General features: G+C 50.3%; 1 protein-coding gene across 4 annotated transcripts in view; it reads left to right on the top strand.

Annotated features, from left to right (window-relative positions):
- Window positions 1-586: 586 nt before the first annotated feature.
- Window positions 587-17,780, top strand: part of POLA2 (DNA polymerase alpha 2, accessory subunit) — a 64,290-nt gene continuing 47,096 nt past the window's right edge. For 2 of the 4 annotated variants that reach the window (XM_038764394.1, XM_038764390.1), the window contains exons 1-4: window positions 2,262-2,383; window positions 9,849-9,973; window positions 10,750-10,829; window positions 11,153-11,210. In XM_038764394.1, the coding sequence (XP_038620322.1) occupies window positions 2,299-2,383; window positions 9,849-9,973; window positions 10,750-10,829; window positions 11,153-11,210 (348 nt within the window). In that variant the 5' untranslated portion in view covers window positions 2,262-2,298. Of the gene's footprint in view, window positions 617-2,261; window positions 2,384-6,461; window positions 6,471-9,848; window positions 9,974-10,749; window positions 10,830-11,152; window positions 11,211-17,780 lie in introns of those variants that run through there. The other 2 variants (XM_038764392.1, XM_038764393.1) reach the window with 2 other exon arrangements.

Genomic DNA, 17,780 nt, shown 5'->3' with positions numbered 1-17,780 from the left:
TGCTCAATAAGTGATTGAATGAATGAATGAATGAATGAACAGTGCTTGACACATAGTAAGCGCTTAACCAATGCCATCATTATTTTCTAGACTGTGAGCCCGTTGTTGGGTAGAGATTGTTTCTATTTGTTACCAAATTGTACTTCTCAAGCGCTTAGGCTGGGGGTTGCACCGCGCATGCGCGCCCTAGAAAACTGGCCCAAACCTGCGGACGTTTGTGCGCACGCGCGGGCGGGGGGGGGCACTGCTCCGGTCTGCGGACGTTTGTGCGCACGCGCGGGAGAGGCCGGGGGGGGGGGGCGGAGGCTGTGCACCGCGCATGCGCACCCTAGAAAAACCGGCCCCGACCTGCGGACGGGGGGGGGGGGGGGGGGGGGGTACTGCACATGCGCGCCCTAGAAAACCGTCCCCTGTGCGGACGTTTGTGCGCACGCGCGGGAGTGGAGGTGGGGACGATTGTACATATTTACTATTCTATTTATTTTATTTTGTTAATATGTTTTGTTTTGTTCTCTGTCTTCCCCTTCTAGACTGTGAGCCCGTTGTTGAGTAAGGACCGTCTCTAGATGTTGCCAATTTGTACTTCCCAAGCGCTTAGTCCAGTGCTCTGCACACAGTAAGCGCTCACTAAGTACGATTGAATGAATGAATGAGGAGGAGGGGCGCATGCGCGCCCTAGAAAACCGTCCCCGCCCTGCTTAGTAGTGCTCTGCGCACCGTAAGCGCTCACTAAATACGGTTGAAGGAATGAATGAATGAGGGGGCGGGGCGCAGAAAGCGGTCCCCGCCCTGCGAACGGTTGTACGCACGCGCGGGAGGTGGGGGGGGCCGCCCCGCGCATGCGCGGCGTTGCGTTTGGCGGGTTTTTTAGGCCGGTGAGGGTCCTCGTTCGGTCAGTGAGGGGGTGAGGCGCCCCCGGTCCCGAGGCGGCGGGGGGGAGGGGGGCTGGGTCCGTGTCCGTGTCCGTGTCGCTGCCCTGAGCGTGAGCGAGGCCTTCCTGCCCCGTTGCTCGGGGGCCGCTCAGGGGGCTGCTCTCCGCCTCCCCGGGACCACAACGACTAAGGGCTCGAAGGCCGCCTGCCTTGTCCGAGGGGGCCCGGACCCGCCCTCGTCGTCGTCGTCGTCGTCGTCGTCTCCTCCTCCTCCTCCTTTCCTCCTCCTCCTCCTTTCCTCCTCCCTCCCTCCCTCTCTTCCTCCTCCTTTCTTTTCTTCCTCCTCCTCCTCCTCCTCCTTTCCTCCTCCTCCTCCTCCTCTCCTCCTCCTTTCCTCCTTTCTTCCTCCTCCTCCTTTCTTCCTCCTCCTCCTCCTTTCTTCCTCCTCCTCCTCCTTTCTTCCTCCTCCTCCTCTCTTCCTCTTTCTCCTCCTCTCTTCCTCTTTCTCCTCCTCTCTTCCTCTTTCTCCTCCTTTCCTCCTCGTCCTCCTCCTTTCCTCCTCGTCCTCCTCCTTCCCTCCTCGTCCTCCTCCTTTCCTCCTCGTCCTCCTCCTTCCCTCCTCGTCCTCCTCGTCCTCCTCCTCGTCCTCCTCCTTTCCTCCTCCTCCTTTCCTCCTCCTCGTCCTCCTCCTTTCCTCCTCCTCGTCCTCCTCCTTTCCTCCTCCTCGTCCTCCTCCTTTCCTCCTCCTCGTCTCCTCCTTTCCTCCTCCTCGTCCTCCTCCTTTCCTCCTCCTCGTCTCCTCCTTTCCTCCTCCTCGTCCTCCTCCTTTCCTCCTCCTCGTCTCCTCCTTTCCTCCTCCTCGTCTCCTCCTTTCCTCCTCCTCGTCCTCCTCCTTTCCTCCTCCTCGTCCTCCTCCTCGTCCTCGTCCTCCTCCTCGTCCTCGTCCTCCTCCTCGTCCTCGTCCTCCTCCTCGTCCTCCTCCTTTCCTCGTCCTCCTCCTTTCCTCGTCCTCGTCCTCCTCCTCGTCCTCCTCCTTTCCTCGTCCTCCTCCTTTCCTCGTCCTCCTCCTTTCCTCGTCCTCCTCCTTTCCTCGTCCTCCTCCTTTCCTCGTCCTCCTCCTTTCCTCCTCCTCGTCTCCTCCTTTCCTCCTCCTTTCCTCCTCCTCGTCCTCCTCCTTTCCTCCTCCTCGTCCTCGTCCTCCTCCTTTCCTCCTCCTCCTCCTTTCCTCCTCCTCCTCCTCCTCCTCCTCCCCTCCTCCTTTCCTCCTCCTCGTCCTCCTCCTTTCCTCCTCCTCCTCCTCCTCCTCCTTCCTTCTTCCTCCTCCTCGTCCTCCTCCTTTCCTCCTCCTCGTCCTCCTCCTCCTCCTCGTCCTCCTCCTCCTCCTCCTCCTTTCTTCCTCCTCCTCCGGGGGTCCGGTCGGGGGGCCATGGCGGTGTCCACTGAGCGCCTGGCCCAGGACCTGAGAGACTTTGGCCTGGAATTCGAGGAAGACGAGGCCGTGTGCGAGAAAAGTGAGTCTGCCGCCCCTATTACCCATCTGGCCGTTCATTTATCAATCAATCAATCAATCGTATTTATTGAGCGCTTACTGTGTGCAGAGCCCTGTACTAAGCGCTTGGGAAATACAAGTTGGCAACATGTAGAGACGGTCCCTGCCCAACAGTGGGCTCAGGCCCAGTGCTCTGTATTCATTCATTCAATCGTATTTATTGAGCGCTTACTGTGTGCAGAGCACTGGACTAAGTGCTTGGGAAGTACAAGTCGGCAAAATATAGAGACAGGCCCTACCCAACAGCGGGCTCACAGTCTAGAGGGGGGAGACAGACGACAAAACAAAACATTAACAAAATAAAATGACCTCGGGCAAGCCACTTCACTTCTCTGGGCCTCAGTTCCCTCATCTGTAAAATGGGGATTAAAACTGTGAGCCCCCCACCGTGGGACAACCTGATCACCTTGTAACCTCCCCAGCACTTAGAAGAGTGCTTTGCACATAGGAAGCGCTTAACAAATACCATTATTATTATTCTAAGCGCTTGGGGGATGCAAGGTGGTCAGGTTGTCCCACGTGGGGCCCACAGTCTTCATCCCAAAGCACGGGCTTTGGAGTCAGAGGTCATGGGTTCAAATCCCGACTCCGCCACCTGTCAGCCATGTGACCGAGGGCAAGTCACTTAACTTCCCTGGGCCTCAGTGACCTCGTCTGTAAAATGGGGATGAAGACTGTGAGCCCCCCATGGGACAACCTGGTCACCTTGTAACCTCCCCAGCGCTTAGAACAGTGCTTTGCTCATAGTAAGCGCTTAATAAAATGCCGTCATTATCCCCATTTTACAGATGAGGGAACTGAGGCCCAGAGAAGTGAAGTGCCTGGCCCAAGGTCACACAGCTGATAAGTGGCGGAGGCGGGATTCCGATTCCCAAGCCCAGGCTCTTTCCACTGAGCCACACTGCTTCTCTGTACTGCTCTGCGAAGCAGCGTGGCTCAGTGGAAAGAGTATGTGCTTGGGAGTCAGAGGTAGTGGGTTCTAATCCCGAATCTGCCGATTCATTCATTCACTCAATCATATTTATTGAGCGCTTACTGTGTGCAGAGCACTGTACTAAGCACTTGGAAAGTCCAAGTCGGCAACATATAGAGACGGTCCCTACCCAACAGTGGGCTCACAGTCTAGAAGGGGGAGACAGAGAACAAAACCAAACATGGAGACAGGTGTCAAAGTCGTCAGAACAAATAGAATTAAAGCTATATGCTTATCCGCTGTCTGACCGTGGGCAAGTCACTTCACTTCTCTCCAGTGCCTCAGTGACCTCACCTGTAAAATGGGGATGAAGACTGTGAGCCCTATGTGGAATAACCTGATTACCTTGTATCCTCCCCAGCGTTTAGAACAGAGCTTGGCACATAGTAAGCACTTAATAAATGCCATCATCATCATCATTATTATTATTATTGTTACTGAGCGCTTGGGGGGGGGGGGGGTCTCGGCTCTGCCACTTACCAGTTGTGTGACTTTGGGCAAGTCACTTAACTTCTCTGTGCCTCAGTTACCTCTTCTGTAAAATGGGGATGCAGACTGTGCCCCACGTGGGACAACAATCAATCAATCGTATTTATTGAGCGCTTACTGTGTGCAGAGCACTGTACTAAGCGCTTGGGAAGTACAAGTTGGCAACATATAGAGACAGTCCCTACCCAACAGTGGGCTCACAGTCTAAAAGCCAACAAGTCTAAAAGTCAACAAGATCACCTTGTATCTAGATTAAGAGCCTGACATATGACAGGGAGACAGAGAAGCAGCGTGGGTCAGTGGAAAGAGCCCGGACTTGGGAGTCAGAGGTCATGGGTTCTAATCCCAGCACCGCCATGTCTGCTGTGGGACCTTGGGCAACTCACTTCACTTCTCTGAGCCTTTTACCTCATCTGTGAAATGGGGATTAAGACTGAGCCCCACATACGACAACCTGATCACCTTGTATCCCCCCCAGCGCTTAGAACAGTGCTTCGCACATAGTAAGGGCTTAACAAATACCATAATTATCATTATTATCATCTATCCCAACTGAAAAGTGGCGGATCTGGGATTAAAACTGTGACTCCGATGCCCAGGCTCTTTCCGCTAAACCACGCTGCTTCTCTGTCTCCCTGTCATATGTCAGGCTCCTAATCTAAGAGGGAAGGAGAACAGGTATTTAATCCCCATTTTAAAAATGAGTAATGTCAGGCACAGAGAAGTCAAGTGATTTGTCCCAGGTCCCACAGCAGGCCAGTGGTAGAGCCAAGATAAGAATCTGGGGCTCCTGGCTATCAGGTCTGTCCTGTTTGCACTAGGCCACAGTGCTTCCCTTCTCTACCATATAATAATAATAATAATAATAATGATAGCATTTATTAAGTGCTTACTACATGCAAAGCACTGTTCTAAGCGCTGGGGAGGTTACAAGGTGATCAGATTATCCCATGGGGGGCTCACAGTCTTAATCCCCATTTTAAAGATGAGGGAACTGAGGCCCAGAGAATCAATCAATCAATGAATCAATCGTATTTATTGAGCGCTTACTATGTGCAGAGCACTGTACTAAGCGCTTGGGAAGTACAAATTGGCATCACATAGAGACAGTCCCTACCCAACAGTGGGCTCACAGTCTAAAAGGGGGAGACAGAGAACAGAACCAAACATACCAACAAAATAAAATAAGTAGGATAGAGAAGTTAAGTGACTTGCCCAAAGTCACACAGCTGGCAACTGGCAGAGCCAGGATTTGAACCCACGACCTCTGACTCCAAAGCCCGTGTTCTGCCCACTGAGCCACGCTGCTTCTCTGGCTGGTTAAACCCCAAGATGGGTGTGGGAGTACAAAATAGCACCTCCACTTAAGAAGAGGAAATACAGTGAAGTAAGAGGATTTTGAAGTCCTAGGGAGAGCAGTAGGTGGGACCAAGAATAATAGGTGCTCAGTTAATGCTATTGATCTTGTAAGCTTCTAGAGAGCAGGGATAGTGTCTATCCATTCACTCAATCGTATTTATTGAACGCTTACTGTGTGCAGAGCACTGTACTAAGCGCTTGGAAAGTACTAGTCGGCAACATCTAGAGACGGTCCCTCCCCAACAACGGGCTCACAATCCAGAAGGAGGAGACAGACATCAAAACAAAACATGCAGTCAGGTGTCAAAGTCGGCAGAACAAATAAAATTAAAGCTCTGTGGACATCATTAACAAAATAAATGGAATAGTAAGTATGTACAAGTAAAATAAATAGATTAATAAATCTGTACAAATATATATACAAGTGCTGTTACTTGTTACTCCCTTTCTCAAAAATGTTACTCCCCTCCTCAGAAATCTCCAGTGGCTACCAATCAATCTGCGCATCATCATCGTCATCAATTGTATTTATTGAGCGCTTACTGTGTGCAGAGCACTGTACTAAGCACTTGGGAAGTACAAATTGGCAACATATGGAGACAGTCCCTACCCAACAGTGGGCTCACAGTCTAAAAGGGGGAGACAAAACCAAACACATAGCATCAGGCAGAAACTCCTCACCCTGGGCTTCAAGGCTGTCCATCCATCCCCTCGCCCCCTCCTCCCTCACCTCCCTTCTCTCCTTCTCCAGCCCAGCCCGCATCCTCCGCCGCTCATCTCCTGACCGTCCCTCGTTCTCGCCTGTCCCGCCGTCGACCCCCGGCCCACGTCATCCCCCTGGCCTGGAATGCCCCCAATCCCTCTGCCCATCCGCCAAGCTCACTCTCTTCCTCCCTTCAAGGCACTACTGAGAGCTCACCTCCTCCAGGAGGCCTTCCCAGACTGAGCCCCTTCCTTCCTCTCCCCCTCATCCCCCTCTCCATCCCCCCCATCTTACCTCCTTCCCTTCCCCCACAGCACCTGTATATATGTATATATGTTTGTACATATTTATTACTCTATTTATTTTTCTTGCTTGTACCTATCTATTCTATTTTATTTTGTCAGTATGTTTGGTTTTGTTGTCTGTCTCCCCCTTCTAGACTGTGAGCCTGCTGTTGGATAGGGACTGTCTCTATGTGTTGCCGACTTGTACTTCCCAAGCACTTAGTACAGTGCTCTGCACACAGTAAGCACTCAATAAATACGATTGATTGATTGGAATGCCCTCCCTCTGCCAATCCGCTGAGCTAGCTCTCTTCCTCCCTTCCAGGCCCTACTGAGAGCTCACCTCCTCCAGGAGGCCTTCCCAGACTGGGCCCCTTCCTCTCCCCCTCGCCCCCCCTCCATCGCCCCGTCTTACCTCCTTCCCTTCCCCACAGCACCTGTATATATGTATATATGTTTGTACATATTTATTACTCTATTTATTTATTTATTTATTTATTTTACTTGTACATATCTATTCTATTTTATTTTGTTAATATTTTTGGTTTTGTTTTCTGGCTCCCCCTTCTAGACTGTGAGCCCACTGTTGGGTAGGGACTGTCTCTATATGTTGCCAACTTGTACTTCCCAAGCGCTTAGTACAGTGCTTTGCACACAGTAAGCGCTCAATAAATACAATTGATTGATTGCTGTGGGGAGGGGAAGAAGGTAGGGCTGGGGGATGGGGAGGAGGAGAGGAAAAAGGGGAAAAGGGGGCTAAGTTTGGGGAACAGTAGTATTTCATTCAATCGTATTGAGCGCTTACTGTGTGCAGAGCAGTGTACTAAGCGCTTGGGAAGTACAAGTTGGCAACATATAGAGATGGTCCCTACCCAACAACGGGCTCACAGTCTAGAAGGGGGAGACAAACAACAAAGCAAAACAGACAGGTGTCACGTATTTTGAGTGCTTATTGTGTGCAGAGCACCATACTAGGAGCTTCAGAGAGTACAATATAATGGAGTTGGTAGACGTGTTCCCTGCCCACTAGGAGCTTACACTCTGGAGGGGGGAAACAAACATTAATATAAATAAATTAGAGATAAGGACCTAAGTGTGGTGGGGCTGAGGGTGGGGTGATTAAGGGTGTGAATCCAAGTGCCAGGGTGTTAGAGAAGGGAGAGGGAGAAGAGGAAATGGGAGCTAAGTGGTGGAAGGCCTCTTGGAGGAGATGTGTTTGTAATGAGGTGTAGAAGGTGAGAAGAGTGATTTTCTGTTGGATATGAAGTGGGAGGGAGTTGGCAGAGGCTGGGGGGCGGGGGCGGGCGGGTAGGTTTCAGTGGTGAGTTTGCCAAGTGCTTAGTTTAGTGCTCTGCACAGAGTAAGCGCTCAATAAAGTCTATTGATTGGTGTATCGTAGAAGAAAGAGAACACTTTAAGTCCCCAAACCCTTTCCTGGAGGGGATGGTATTGATGAGCTCCTGAAACTTCATTCATTCCCATCACTGTAGACGGCACTACCGTCCTTCCCATCTCACAAGCCCGCGACATTCTTGTCATCCTTGACTCAGCTCTCTCGTTCACCCCTTACATCCAAGCCGTCACCAAAACCTGCCAGTCTCTCTTCCACAATATTGCCAAGATCCACCCTTTCCTCTCCATCCAAACCGCTACCCTGCTGGTTCAGTCTCTCATCCTATCCCGACTGGATTACTGCATCAGCCTCCTCTCTGGTCTTCCATCCTCCTGTCTCTCCCCACTTCAGTCTATACTTCACGCTGCTGCCCGCATCATCTTTGTGCAGAAACGTTCTGGGCATGTCACTGCCCTCCTCAAAAATCTCCAGTGGTTACCAGTCGACCTACGCATAGGCAAAAACTCCTCACTCTCGGCTTCAAGGCTTTCCATCACCTCGCCCCCTCCTACCTCACCTCCCTTCTTTCCTTCTACAGCCCAGCCCGCACCCTCTGCTCCTCTGCCGCTAACCTCCTCACTGTGCCCATTTTCTCCTGTCCCGCCGTCGACCCCCGGCCCACTTCCTCCCCCGGCCTGGAATGCCCTCCCTCCGCCCATCCGCCAAGCTAGCTCTCTTCCCCCCTTCAAAGCCCTACTGAGAGCTCACCTCCTCCAGGAGGCCTTCCCAAACTGAGCTTCCTCCTTCCTCTCCCCCTCCCCATCCCCCTGCCCAACCTCCTTCCCCTCCTGTATATATGCTTGTACAGATTCAGTACTCTATTTTACATGTACATATTTACTATTCTATTTTATTTTGTTAATGATGTGCATCTAGCTTTACTTCTATTTATTCTGATGACTTGACACCTGTCCACATGTTTTGTTGTCTGTCTCCCCCTTCTAGACTGTGAGCCCGTTGTTGGGTAGGGACCGTCTCTATTTGTTGCCAACTTGTACTTCCCAAGTGCTTAGTACAGTGCTCTGCACACAGTGAGCGCTCAATAAATATGATTGAATGAATGAATTGAGCGCTTACTGTATGCAGAGCACTGTACCAAGTGCTTGGGAGAGTACAATACAGCAATAAACAGTCACATTCCCAGCCCACAGTGGGCTTGCAGTCTAGCTGGGGGGAGACAGACATCGATACAAATAAACAATTACGGATATATACATAAGTTCTGTGGGCTGTGGGGGGTGGCGGAAAGTAAAGAGCAAGTCAGGGTGACACAGAAGGGACTGGGAGATAAAGAAAAGTGGGGTTCAGTCTGGGAAGGCCTTTTGGAAGAGATGTGCCTTCAATAAGGCTTTGAAGTTGGGGAGAGGAATTGTCTGTCGGATTTGAGGAGGGAGGGTGTTTCAGGTGGCGGAGGGTTTTAAAGCAAATGGTGAGGAGTTTTTGTTTGATGCGGAGGTGGATAGGCAACCACTAGAGATTTTTGAGGAGCGGGGTGACATGTCCTGAACGTTTTTGTAGAAAAATGAACCGGGTAGCGAAGTGTGGTGTGCCTGGAGTAGGGAGAGACAGGAGGCTGGTAGGTCAGCCAGGAGGCTGATGCAGTCATCCAGGTGGGAGAGGATGAGTGATTGTATCAGAGTGGTAGCAGTTTGGATGGAGAGGAAAGGGTAGATTTTAGTTGTGTTGTGAAGGTGGGACCTATAAGATTTACTGATGGATTAAATATGTGGGTTGAATGGCAGCGAGGAGTCAAGGATTATGCCAAATTACGGGCTTGTGAGACAGGAAGGATGATAGTGTCATCTACAGTGATGGGAAAGTCGGGGGGAGGACAGGGTTTGCGGGGGAAAGATATGGAGCTCTGCTGCTGCTTTTTCCTCCTGCTCCTTTTAATTTTCTGCAACTGGGACCCTCTCCCATAATGTGGTATGCACCAATCAATTACAAGGTGCCAAAGCAGTGTGATAAATACAAACTCAACTAATTGGACACAGAATTTGTCATACCTGGGACTCAACCTAAAAGGTAGGGAGAGCAGGTGTCATCCTTATTGTACAGGTGAAGAAACTGGAGGAGAGAGAGATTGAGGCGTTTGCCGAAGATCGTACAGTATATAGGGATATAGAACTGAAGACTCTGAGTGTTTGGGAGGGGGGGGTTCCTTCTTCCCAGGGTGGAGGGCATGGGCAGCGAAGAGCGGGTCGATATTTTCTTGTGTCTCTACAGTGGTGGAGTTATGTCTCATGCACCGGATGAAGGACGACGAACTGGCTAGGGAGCTCATAGCCTACACAACGAACAAAAGAGAAGCGCGCATCACCCTAGAGCTCCTGAACGTCTTTGAGCATGATGTAAGGACCAGAGTTAAGATAACCACCTTTATCAAACTTATCCCGCCAGATTCGAGATCGGCAGACGGGACGCGACCCCTGTACCCCGAGGGGGCTCTCCGTATGTGCGGTAGGGAGAGCAGGATGCTTATTCCCCTTGTGCAAGTGGGGGAAACTGAGGCCCCTGAAAGGTTAAGTGGCGGGCCCAAGTTCCCGAAATCTCCCAATTGAAATTCACATATGCTGCCCAATGAGCCTCTCTGCCTACGCCGATTTCTACCATCTCTAAGGAAGAGGCTTTGAAGCAGCTCGTCAGAATAACGTTCCCCGACGAAGCCCCCCTTTTCCTCTGCTTCTCCTCCCCTCCCCATGGCCCCAACTCACTCCCTTTACTCTACTCCCCCCACAACACTTATGTATATATGTACATATGTATAATTCTGTTTATATTAATGATTTGTATATATCTATAATTCTGTTTACTTGATGCTATTGATGCCTCTTTTGATGCCTGTCTCCCCCCCCCCCCCTTCTAGACTGTGAGCCTGCTGTGGGCAGGGATTGTCTCTGTTGCCGAAATTGGACTTTCCAAGTGCTTAGTGCAGTGCTCTGCACACAGTAAGCGCTCAGTAAATATGATTGAATGAATGAATAATGGGTCCTTTTTCAGTGTCGTATTTATTGAGCGCTTACTGTGGGCAGAGCACTGTACTAAGCGCTTGGGAGAGGACAGTAGAACACGACGTACACATTCCAGAGTCGGTATGGCCCATTCACCCTCTCCCTTCACTCTTTAGTTGGCGAACAGGAGGACGAGCACAGCCAAGAGAGGCGGAGGGCACGCTGGGCCTAGAGACATCACTTCCATCCAGGAACTGTATCCTTTTCCACCGGTAGAAAACCTTCCGTGCCCACGGCCCAGCGATGCTCGGTGGTCCGTGTATATATGTTTGTACGTATTTATTACTCTATTTTACTTGTACATATCTATTCTATTTTATTTTGTTCTCTCTCCCCCTTCTAGACTGTGAGCCCACTGTTGGGTAGGGACCGTCTCTGTATGTTGCCAACTTGTACTTCCCAAGCACTTAGTACAGTGCTCTGCACACAGTAAGCGCTCAATAAATACGATTGATTGATTGGTCCCGGTCGGTTTCCACTGGAGGGTGGTGCTTTGTTTTCCTTGACAGGCATCCGTAGGATTGAAGAAGAGGCTGAAGTGGAAGACTTACTGGATTCCTACACGTCCTCTTCCAAGGTAAGCAGACCCAACCCTGAAAATGGGTTTTGGGGGTTTATTTTTCCTTCTTAAATGAGGAGGTCCATGAAATGCGAGCCTAGCGTCTCACAGACTACCTTCAAGGAAGCGGAGTGGCGGAACTCCTGGGGTGAAGAAGCCAACAAATCTACTTGGAAAGATGTAGAGGAGCGACAGACATTTTAGTTATATATTTGTTTAAATGTCTGTCTCCCTCTCTAGACTGTAAGCTCTTTTGGGGGAGGGAATGTGTCTGTTATACCATACACTCCCAAGCGCTTAGTACAGTGCTTTCATGTGGTAAGCGCTCAATAAATACAATTGGATGATTGACTGACCTCTAGTTGTAACTGAGGAAGACAGGGCGGGGAGCCTAGAGTGGGTGGATCTCTTTCATCAATCTTCAGTTATTATTGAACATCTACTGTGTGCTGTAGCAAGTGCTTAGGAGAATGCAACAAAATGAGAAGGTGGGGTGTTTTTAAAGGTGAGCATGGGGAAGAGACATAAATTTACAGAGAGGGGAGAGGAAAAACAGATATGCAGAGGAACAAGGACTTAAATAGTTGGGTATTTAAACGAATCCATGTGTGCGTAAGTGCTGTGTAAATTGGCACAGGAGTGCTAAGATGGTAGTTCAAAACCCCCTCTTTTTGGAAAGTTCTGTGCAAATCAGGACTCCTTATCTTCCCACCCATATCCTGACAGCCCCGTGACTGTTCTATCTCCGTAGACCCCATCACTATCCTCCCACCTCACAAGCCTACATAGTTTTGACACTCCCCTTGACTAATCTCTTTCATTCAACCCACACATTCGATCTGTCATGAAATCCTGAAAGTTCTACCTTCGCCACATCTTCAGAATCCACCCTTTTCTCTCCGTCCTGACTGCTACTGTGCTGAGCCCGTTGTCGGGTAGGGACCATCTCTATATGTTGCTAACTTGTACTTCCCAAGCGCTTAGTCCAGTGCTGTGCACTCAGTAAGCGCTCAGTAATGAGAACGAACGATCAAAGCGCTCATCAGTTCCCACCTTGACTACTGCATCCACCTCCTTGCTGACCTCCCTATGCTGAAGCCCGTTGTTGGGTAGGGACCATCTATATGTTGCCAACTTGTACTTCCCAAGCGCTTAGTCCAGTGCTGTGCCCTCAGTAAGCGCTCAGTAATGAGAACGAACGATCAAAGCGCTCATCAATTCCCACCTTGACTACTGCGTCCACCTCCTTTCTGACCTCCCTGCCTCCTATCTCTTCCCCACCTCAATCTATACATCTCTCTGCTGCCTGGATTGTTTTCCTACAAAAGCGTTCAGTCCACGTTTTTCCCCACTCCTCAAACGCCTCCGGTGGTTGCCCACCCACCTCCTCATCAAACAGAAACTCCTTTCCATCGGCTTTAGGGCATTTAATCGGCTCGATCCCTCCTGGCGTACCTCCTACCACAACCAATCCAGACATTTCCCTCCTCTAGTGCTGACTTAGTTTACCTCAGTCTCATCTATCTCACCATTGACCGATTGTTCACATCCTCCCTCTCCCTTTATACCCCACAGCCCACTGCTCTCCCCACCTTCAAAACAATCCTAAAATCACATCTCCTCCAAGAGACCTTCACCTGACCAAGCCCACATTTCCTGTTCCCCCTCCTGTGCATCACCTCTGCTTTTGACTGTGGACCCCCTAAGCACTTTGATGCCCCCCCGCACCCCCACTTACGTATGTATATCCTTTATACTCTACTATTTCCAGTCTCTGTACTTTCTTTTAATGCCTGCCTCCCCCAGAGGCTGTAAGATCGTTGTGAGAAAAGATCAGGTCTACCTCCTCTGTCATATTGTACTTTCCAAAGCGCTTAGTACAGTGCTCTGTACGTAGTAAGTGCTCCATAAATGCCATTGATTAGTTGATTGAATGGCGCCGCGGGACTTAGAAGCAGCCTGGCTCAGTGGAAAGAGCACGGGCTTTGGAGTCAGAGGTCATGGGTTCAAATCCCGGCTCCGCCACTTGTCAACTGTGTGACTTTGGGCAAGTCACTTAACTTTCATATGCCTCAGTTACCTCATCTGTAAAATGGGGGTGAAGATTGTGAGCCCCACGTGGGACAACCTGATTACCTTTTATCTACTCCAGCATTTAGAACAGTGCTTGGCACACAGTAAGCGCTTAACAAATACTGTTATTAATCCCATTTCCATAACTTTGCTGTGTGACCTTGGACAAGTCACTTCACTTGTCTGTGCCTGCTACCTCATCTGTACAGTGGGAATGAGCTGTGTGGGACAAGGACTGCGTCCGACCTGATGGTCTTGTATCTACTCCAGTACTAGTACAGTGCACAGGATAAGTGCTTAACAAGTACCCTGGGAATGATTGTTTGGTATGGAAGTCCAGGTAATAATAACGATGCCATTTATTAAGCGCTTACTATGTGCAAAGCACTGTTCTAAGTGCTGTTTTAAGGTGTAAGAAGTGCCTGTGTAAATTGGTAATGCAAACCGTCCCCCTCTCCCCCACCCCAACCTTTTTTAATAAAAATGGTATTTAAGTGTTTAGTATGTGCCAGGAACTGTAGTGTGTCCTGGAGTAGATACAAGTCAGTCAGGTTGGACGCAGTCCCGGTCCCATGCAAGGTTCATAGTTTTAATCCCCATTTTACAGATGAGGTAACAGAGGCCCAGAAAAGTGAAGTGACTTGCCCCGGGTCACTTAACCGAGTTAGAGCCCAGGTCCTTCTGACCCCCAGCCCGGGCTCTATCCAGTAGGCCATGCTGCTTCCATAGAACACCAGCTAACCACCAGGCCAGCTGGTATTCATTCAATCGTATTTATTGAGCACTTACTGTGTGCAGAGCACTGTACTAAGCGCTTGGGAAGTACAAGTTGGCAACATATAGAGACGGTCCCTATTCATTCAATCGTATTTATTGAGTGCTTACTGTGTGCAGAGCACTGTACTAAGCGCTTGGGAAGTACAAGTTGGCAACATATAGAGACGGTCCCTATTCACTCAATCGTATTTATTGAGCGCTTACTGTATGCAGAGCACTGTACTAAGCAGGTGGGAAGTACAAGTTGGCAACATATAGAGACGGTCCCTATTCATTCAATATTATTTATTGAGCGCTTACTGTATGCAGAGCACTGTACTAAGCGGATGGGAAGTACAAGTTGGCAACATATAGAGACGGTCCCTATTCATTCAATCGTATTTATTGAGCGCTTTGTATGGGGTAGTTTTTTAGAAAAATAATTTCCTCTGAGCCCTGGGAGTCTATCTCTTGGAATTTGAGGAGGGGGCAGCATTTTAGTACAGTGCTCTGCACACAGTAAGCGCTCAATAAATACGATTGATTGACTGATTTTTAGGGAGAAAGGTCCCTTCAGTTCTTTCCCCATCGAGTCCCTGTTGCGAGCAGGTCAGCCACTAGGAGGCGCCCTTGCCTGGGCAGCCAGTCAATCAATCAATCAATCGTATTTATTGAGCGCTTACTGTGTGCAGAGCACTGTACTAAGCGCTTGGGAAGTACAAGTTGGCAACATATAGAGACAGTCCCTACCCAACAGTGGGCTCACAGTCTAAAAAGTCACCAGGAGTCAGTCCGCCTCCCTCAGTCAGGTGGGGAGGGGCCCACCGGTGACTTGCCCTCCCGCCTGGGGCCTGACGGAAGGAGAGGCCCCCGAACCCAAGTCATCATCATCAATCGTATTTATTGAGCGCTCACTGTGTGCAGAGCACTGTACTAAGCGCTTGGGAAGTACAAGTTGGCATCATATAGAGACAGTCCCTGCCCAACAGTGGGCTCACAGTCTAAAAGTCCAGGGGAGTGTCGGTTGACGCTTGGTTCACTCTCCGGCCTGGAGGTTGGACGCGCTGCCTGTCAAGTGTCATCGCGTCTTTGGATGTAACGCACGGAAAAAACAGGTGGGAACAATTAAAGGGGTGGTGACGTGCCTTCCCACGGCACCGACAGTCGGGTCATAATAATAATAAGAATTTAATTGTGGTCTTTAAGCGGTTACTGTGTACCATGTAGTCTAGTAATCGCTGGATTAAGCTCATTGTGGGCAGGGAATGCATCTGCCAGCTCGGTTGTATTGTACTCTCCCAAGCGCTTAGATAGTGCTGTGCCCACAGTAAGCCCTCACTAAATCCCGTTCATTAATTAGGTACAAGTTGATCAGGTCAGGCCCCGTCCGTGCCCATATGGGGCTTAGTACAGTGCTCTGCACACAGTAAGCGCTCGTTAAATACAATTAAATGAATACGGGACTCGCAGTCTGAGTAGGGTTCAAAGACCGGTTCTCCCTCCTCAGTTTTACTGATGAGGGAACCGAGGCCCAGAGAAGTGACGTGACTTGCCCAAGGTCACCCCAGCAGGCAAGTGGTAGAGCTGAGATTAGAACCCCCGTGCCCTGACTCCCGGGCCTGGGCTCTTTCCACTAGACTATGCTGCTTCTCAAGTTTGTAATAAGTAAAAGAGTAGGTTCAAAGGTTCAAGCGATTAAAAGTGAAATGAAACAATTAAACTGTTGGGCACAGGGGTGCTAAGTGGCCAGTATGTGGGATTGTGCACAAGTGTGTGTATAGGGGAACATGACCAGGAAACTGGGAATTAGGGAGGGCCATTAGGAGGAGGTGGCGCTTAGTAGGGCTCTGAAAGTGGGCACGGAGGGGCAGAGTTTGGTGGCCGTGGGGCGGGCAGGGGTTCCATACCAGGAGAAAAGTACGAGCAGTGAGCCAGAGGGTGGGAGGAACCACCAAGGCCTGGTTTGAAGGACGGGGGAAGAGCAAAGAGTGGGACCTGGGGTATAGTTGAGAAGCAGATGGATTAAGTCATCATCATCGTCATCAATCGTATTTATTGAGCGCTTACTATGTGTAGAGCACTGTACTAAGTGCTTGGGAAGTACAAATTGGCAACATATAGAGACGGTCCCTACCCAACAGTGGGCTCACAGTCTAAAAGGGGGAGACAGAGAACAAAACCAAACATACTAACAAAATAAAATAAATAGAATAGATATGTACAAGTTAAATAAATAAATAAATAGAGTAATAAATACATACAAGCATATATACATATATACAGGTGCTGTGGGGAAGGGAAGGAGGTAAGATGGGGGGATGGAGAGGGGGACGAGGGGGAGAGGAAGGAAGGGGCTCAGTCTGGGAAGGCCTCCTGGAGGAGGTGAGCTCTCAGCAGGGCCTTGAAGGGAGGAAGAGAGCGAGCTTGGCGGAGGGGCAGAGGGAGGGCATTCCAGGCCCGGGGGATGACGTGGGCCGGGGGGTCGATGGCGGGACAGGCGAGAACGAGGTACGGTGAGGAGATTAGCGGCGGAGGAGTGGAGGGTGCGGGCTGGGCTGGAGAAGGACAGAAGGGAGGTGAGGTAGGAGGGGGCGAGGGGATGGACAGCCTTGAAGCCCAGGGTGAGGAGTTTCTGCCTGATTAAGTGGGAGACAGCTGGCATAAAGTCTTGAAATCAGGGGTCAGGAATGTTGGTTTGAAGCCAGAAGAAATAGGAGCCATCAAAGACTTTGGAGGAGGGAATGGTGCCCCGAATGGCATTTTCATCCCATGAAACATGCTCTGTGTATGTGGAATGGGCGGGCAAGGGGAAAGCATTGAGGCTAGAGGGCCTGTAATAATAATAATGATGACATTTATAAAGTGCTTACTATGTGCAAAGCCCTGTTCTAAGCGCTGGGGAAGTTACAGGGTGATCAGGTTGTCCCACGAGGGGCTCACAGTCTTCATCCCCATTTTACAGATGAGGTAATTGAGGCACAGAGAAGTTAAGTGACTTGCCCAAAGTCGCCCAGCTGACAGTTGGCAGAGCTGGGATTTGAACCCATCACCTCTGACTCCAAAGCCCGGGCTCTTTCCACTGAGCCACGCTGCTTCTCAGTAAAAGGGCTATTCCAGTATCCTGGCCAAGTGGCAGTGAGGGTTTTGAGGCAGGGTGGTGGCTGAAAGCTGGGAGAAAGAGGAGCAGATTGAGGAAGAACTGGAAGGATTTAGAGCCTGACCGAAACAGGGCGGTAAATGACAGAGGAATCAAGGGGGCCCCAAAAGTCGAGAGCTTCTAGGACAGAAAAGATGGGGATGGTCTTGTGAGTGACCCAAGCTCCCGGGCCCGGCTCTTCGCGTGGGGTGCTCGGTCTGTCCTGCTCATGGTGACCATTGCAGGATCATCGGGAAGCAATGTGAGCTAGTGGGTACCAGCCTGGAAGTCAGAGGCCCTGGGTTCTAATCCTGTCTGCTGGGTGACTTTGGGCAAGTCACCTCTATGGGCCTCAGGTCCCTCATCTGTAAAATGGGGGATTCAGTACCTGTTCTCGTGCCTGCTTAGACTGGGAGCCCCAGGAGGAACAGGAACCATGTCCAACCTGAGAAACTGGAATTGCACCACCGCTTAGTACGGCGTGTGGCACATAGTAAGCGCTTGACAACTGCCACAATCAATCAATGCTATTGAGCGCTTCTATGTGCAGAGCACCATACTAAGCGCTTGAGAGAGTACAGTACAGTTGGGAGAGTACAGTACAGCAGAGTTGGTAGACACAT

Source organism: Tachyglossus aculeatus, chromosome 22 (genome assembly GCF_015852505.1).
Source record: "Tachyglossus aculeatus isolate mTacAcu1 chromosome 22, mTacAcu1.pri, whole genome shotgun sequence".
Classification (NCBI taxonomy): domain Eukaryota; kingdom Metazoa; phylum Chordata; class Mammalia; order Monotremata; family Tachyglossidae; genus Tachyglossus; species Tachyglossus aculeatus.
The sequence above is the reverse complement of the archived record's forward strand: the minus strand, read 5'-3'. Positions and strand labels throughout refer to the sequence as shown.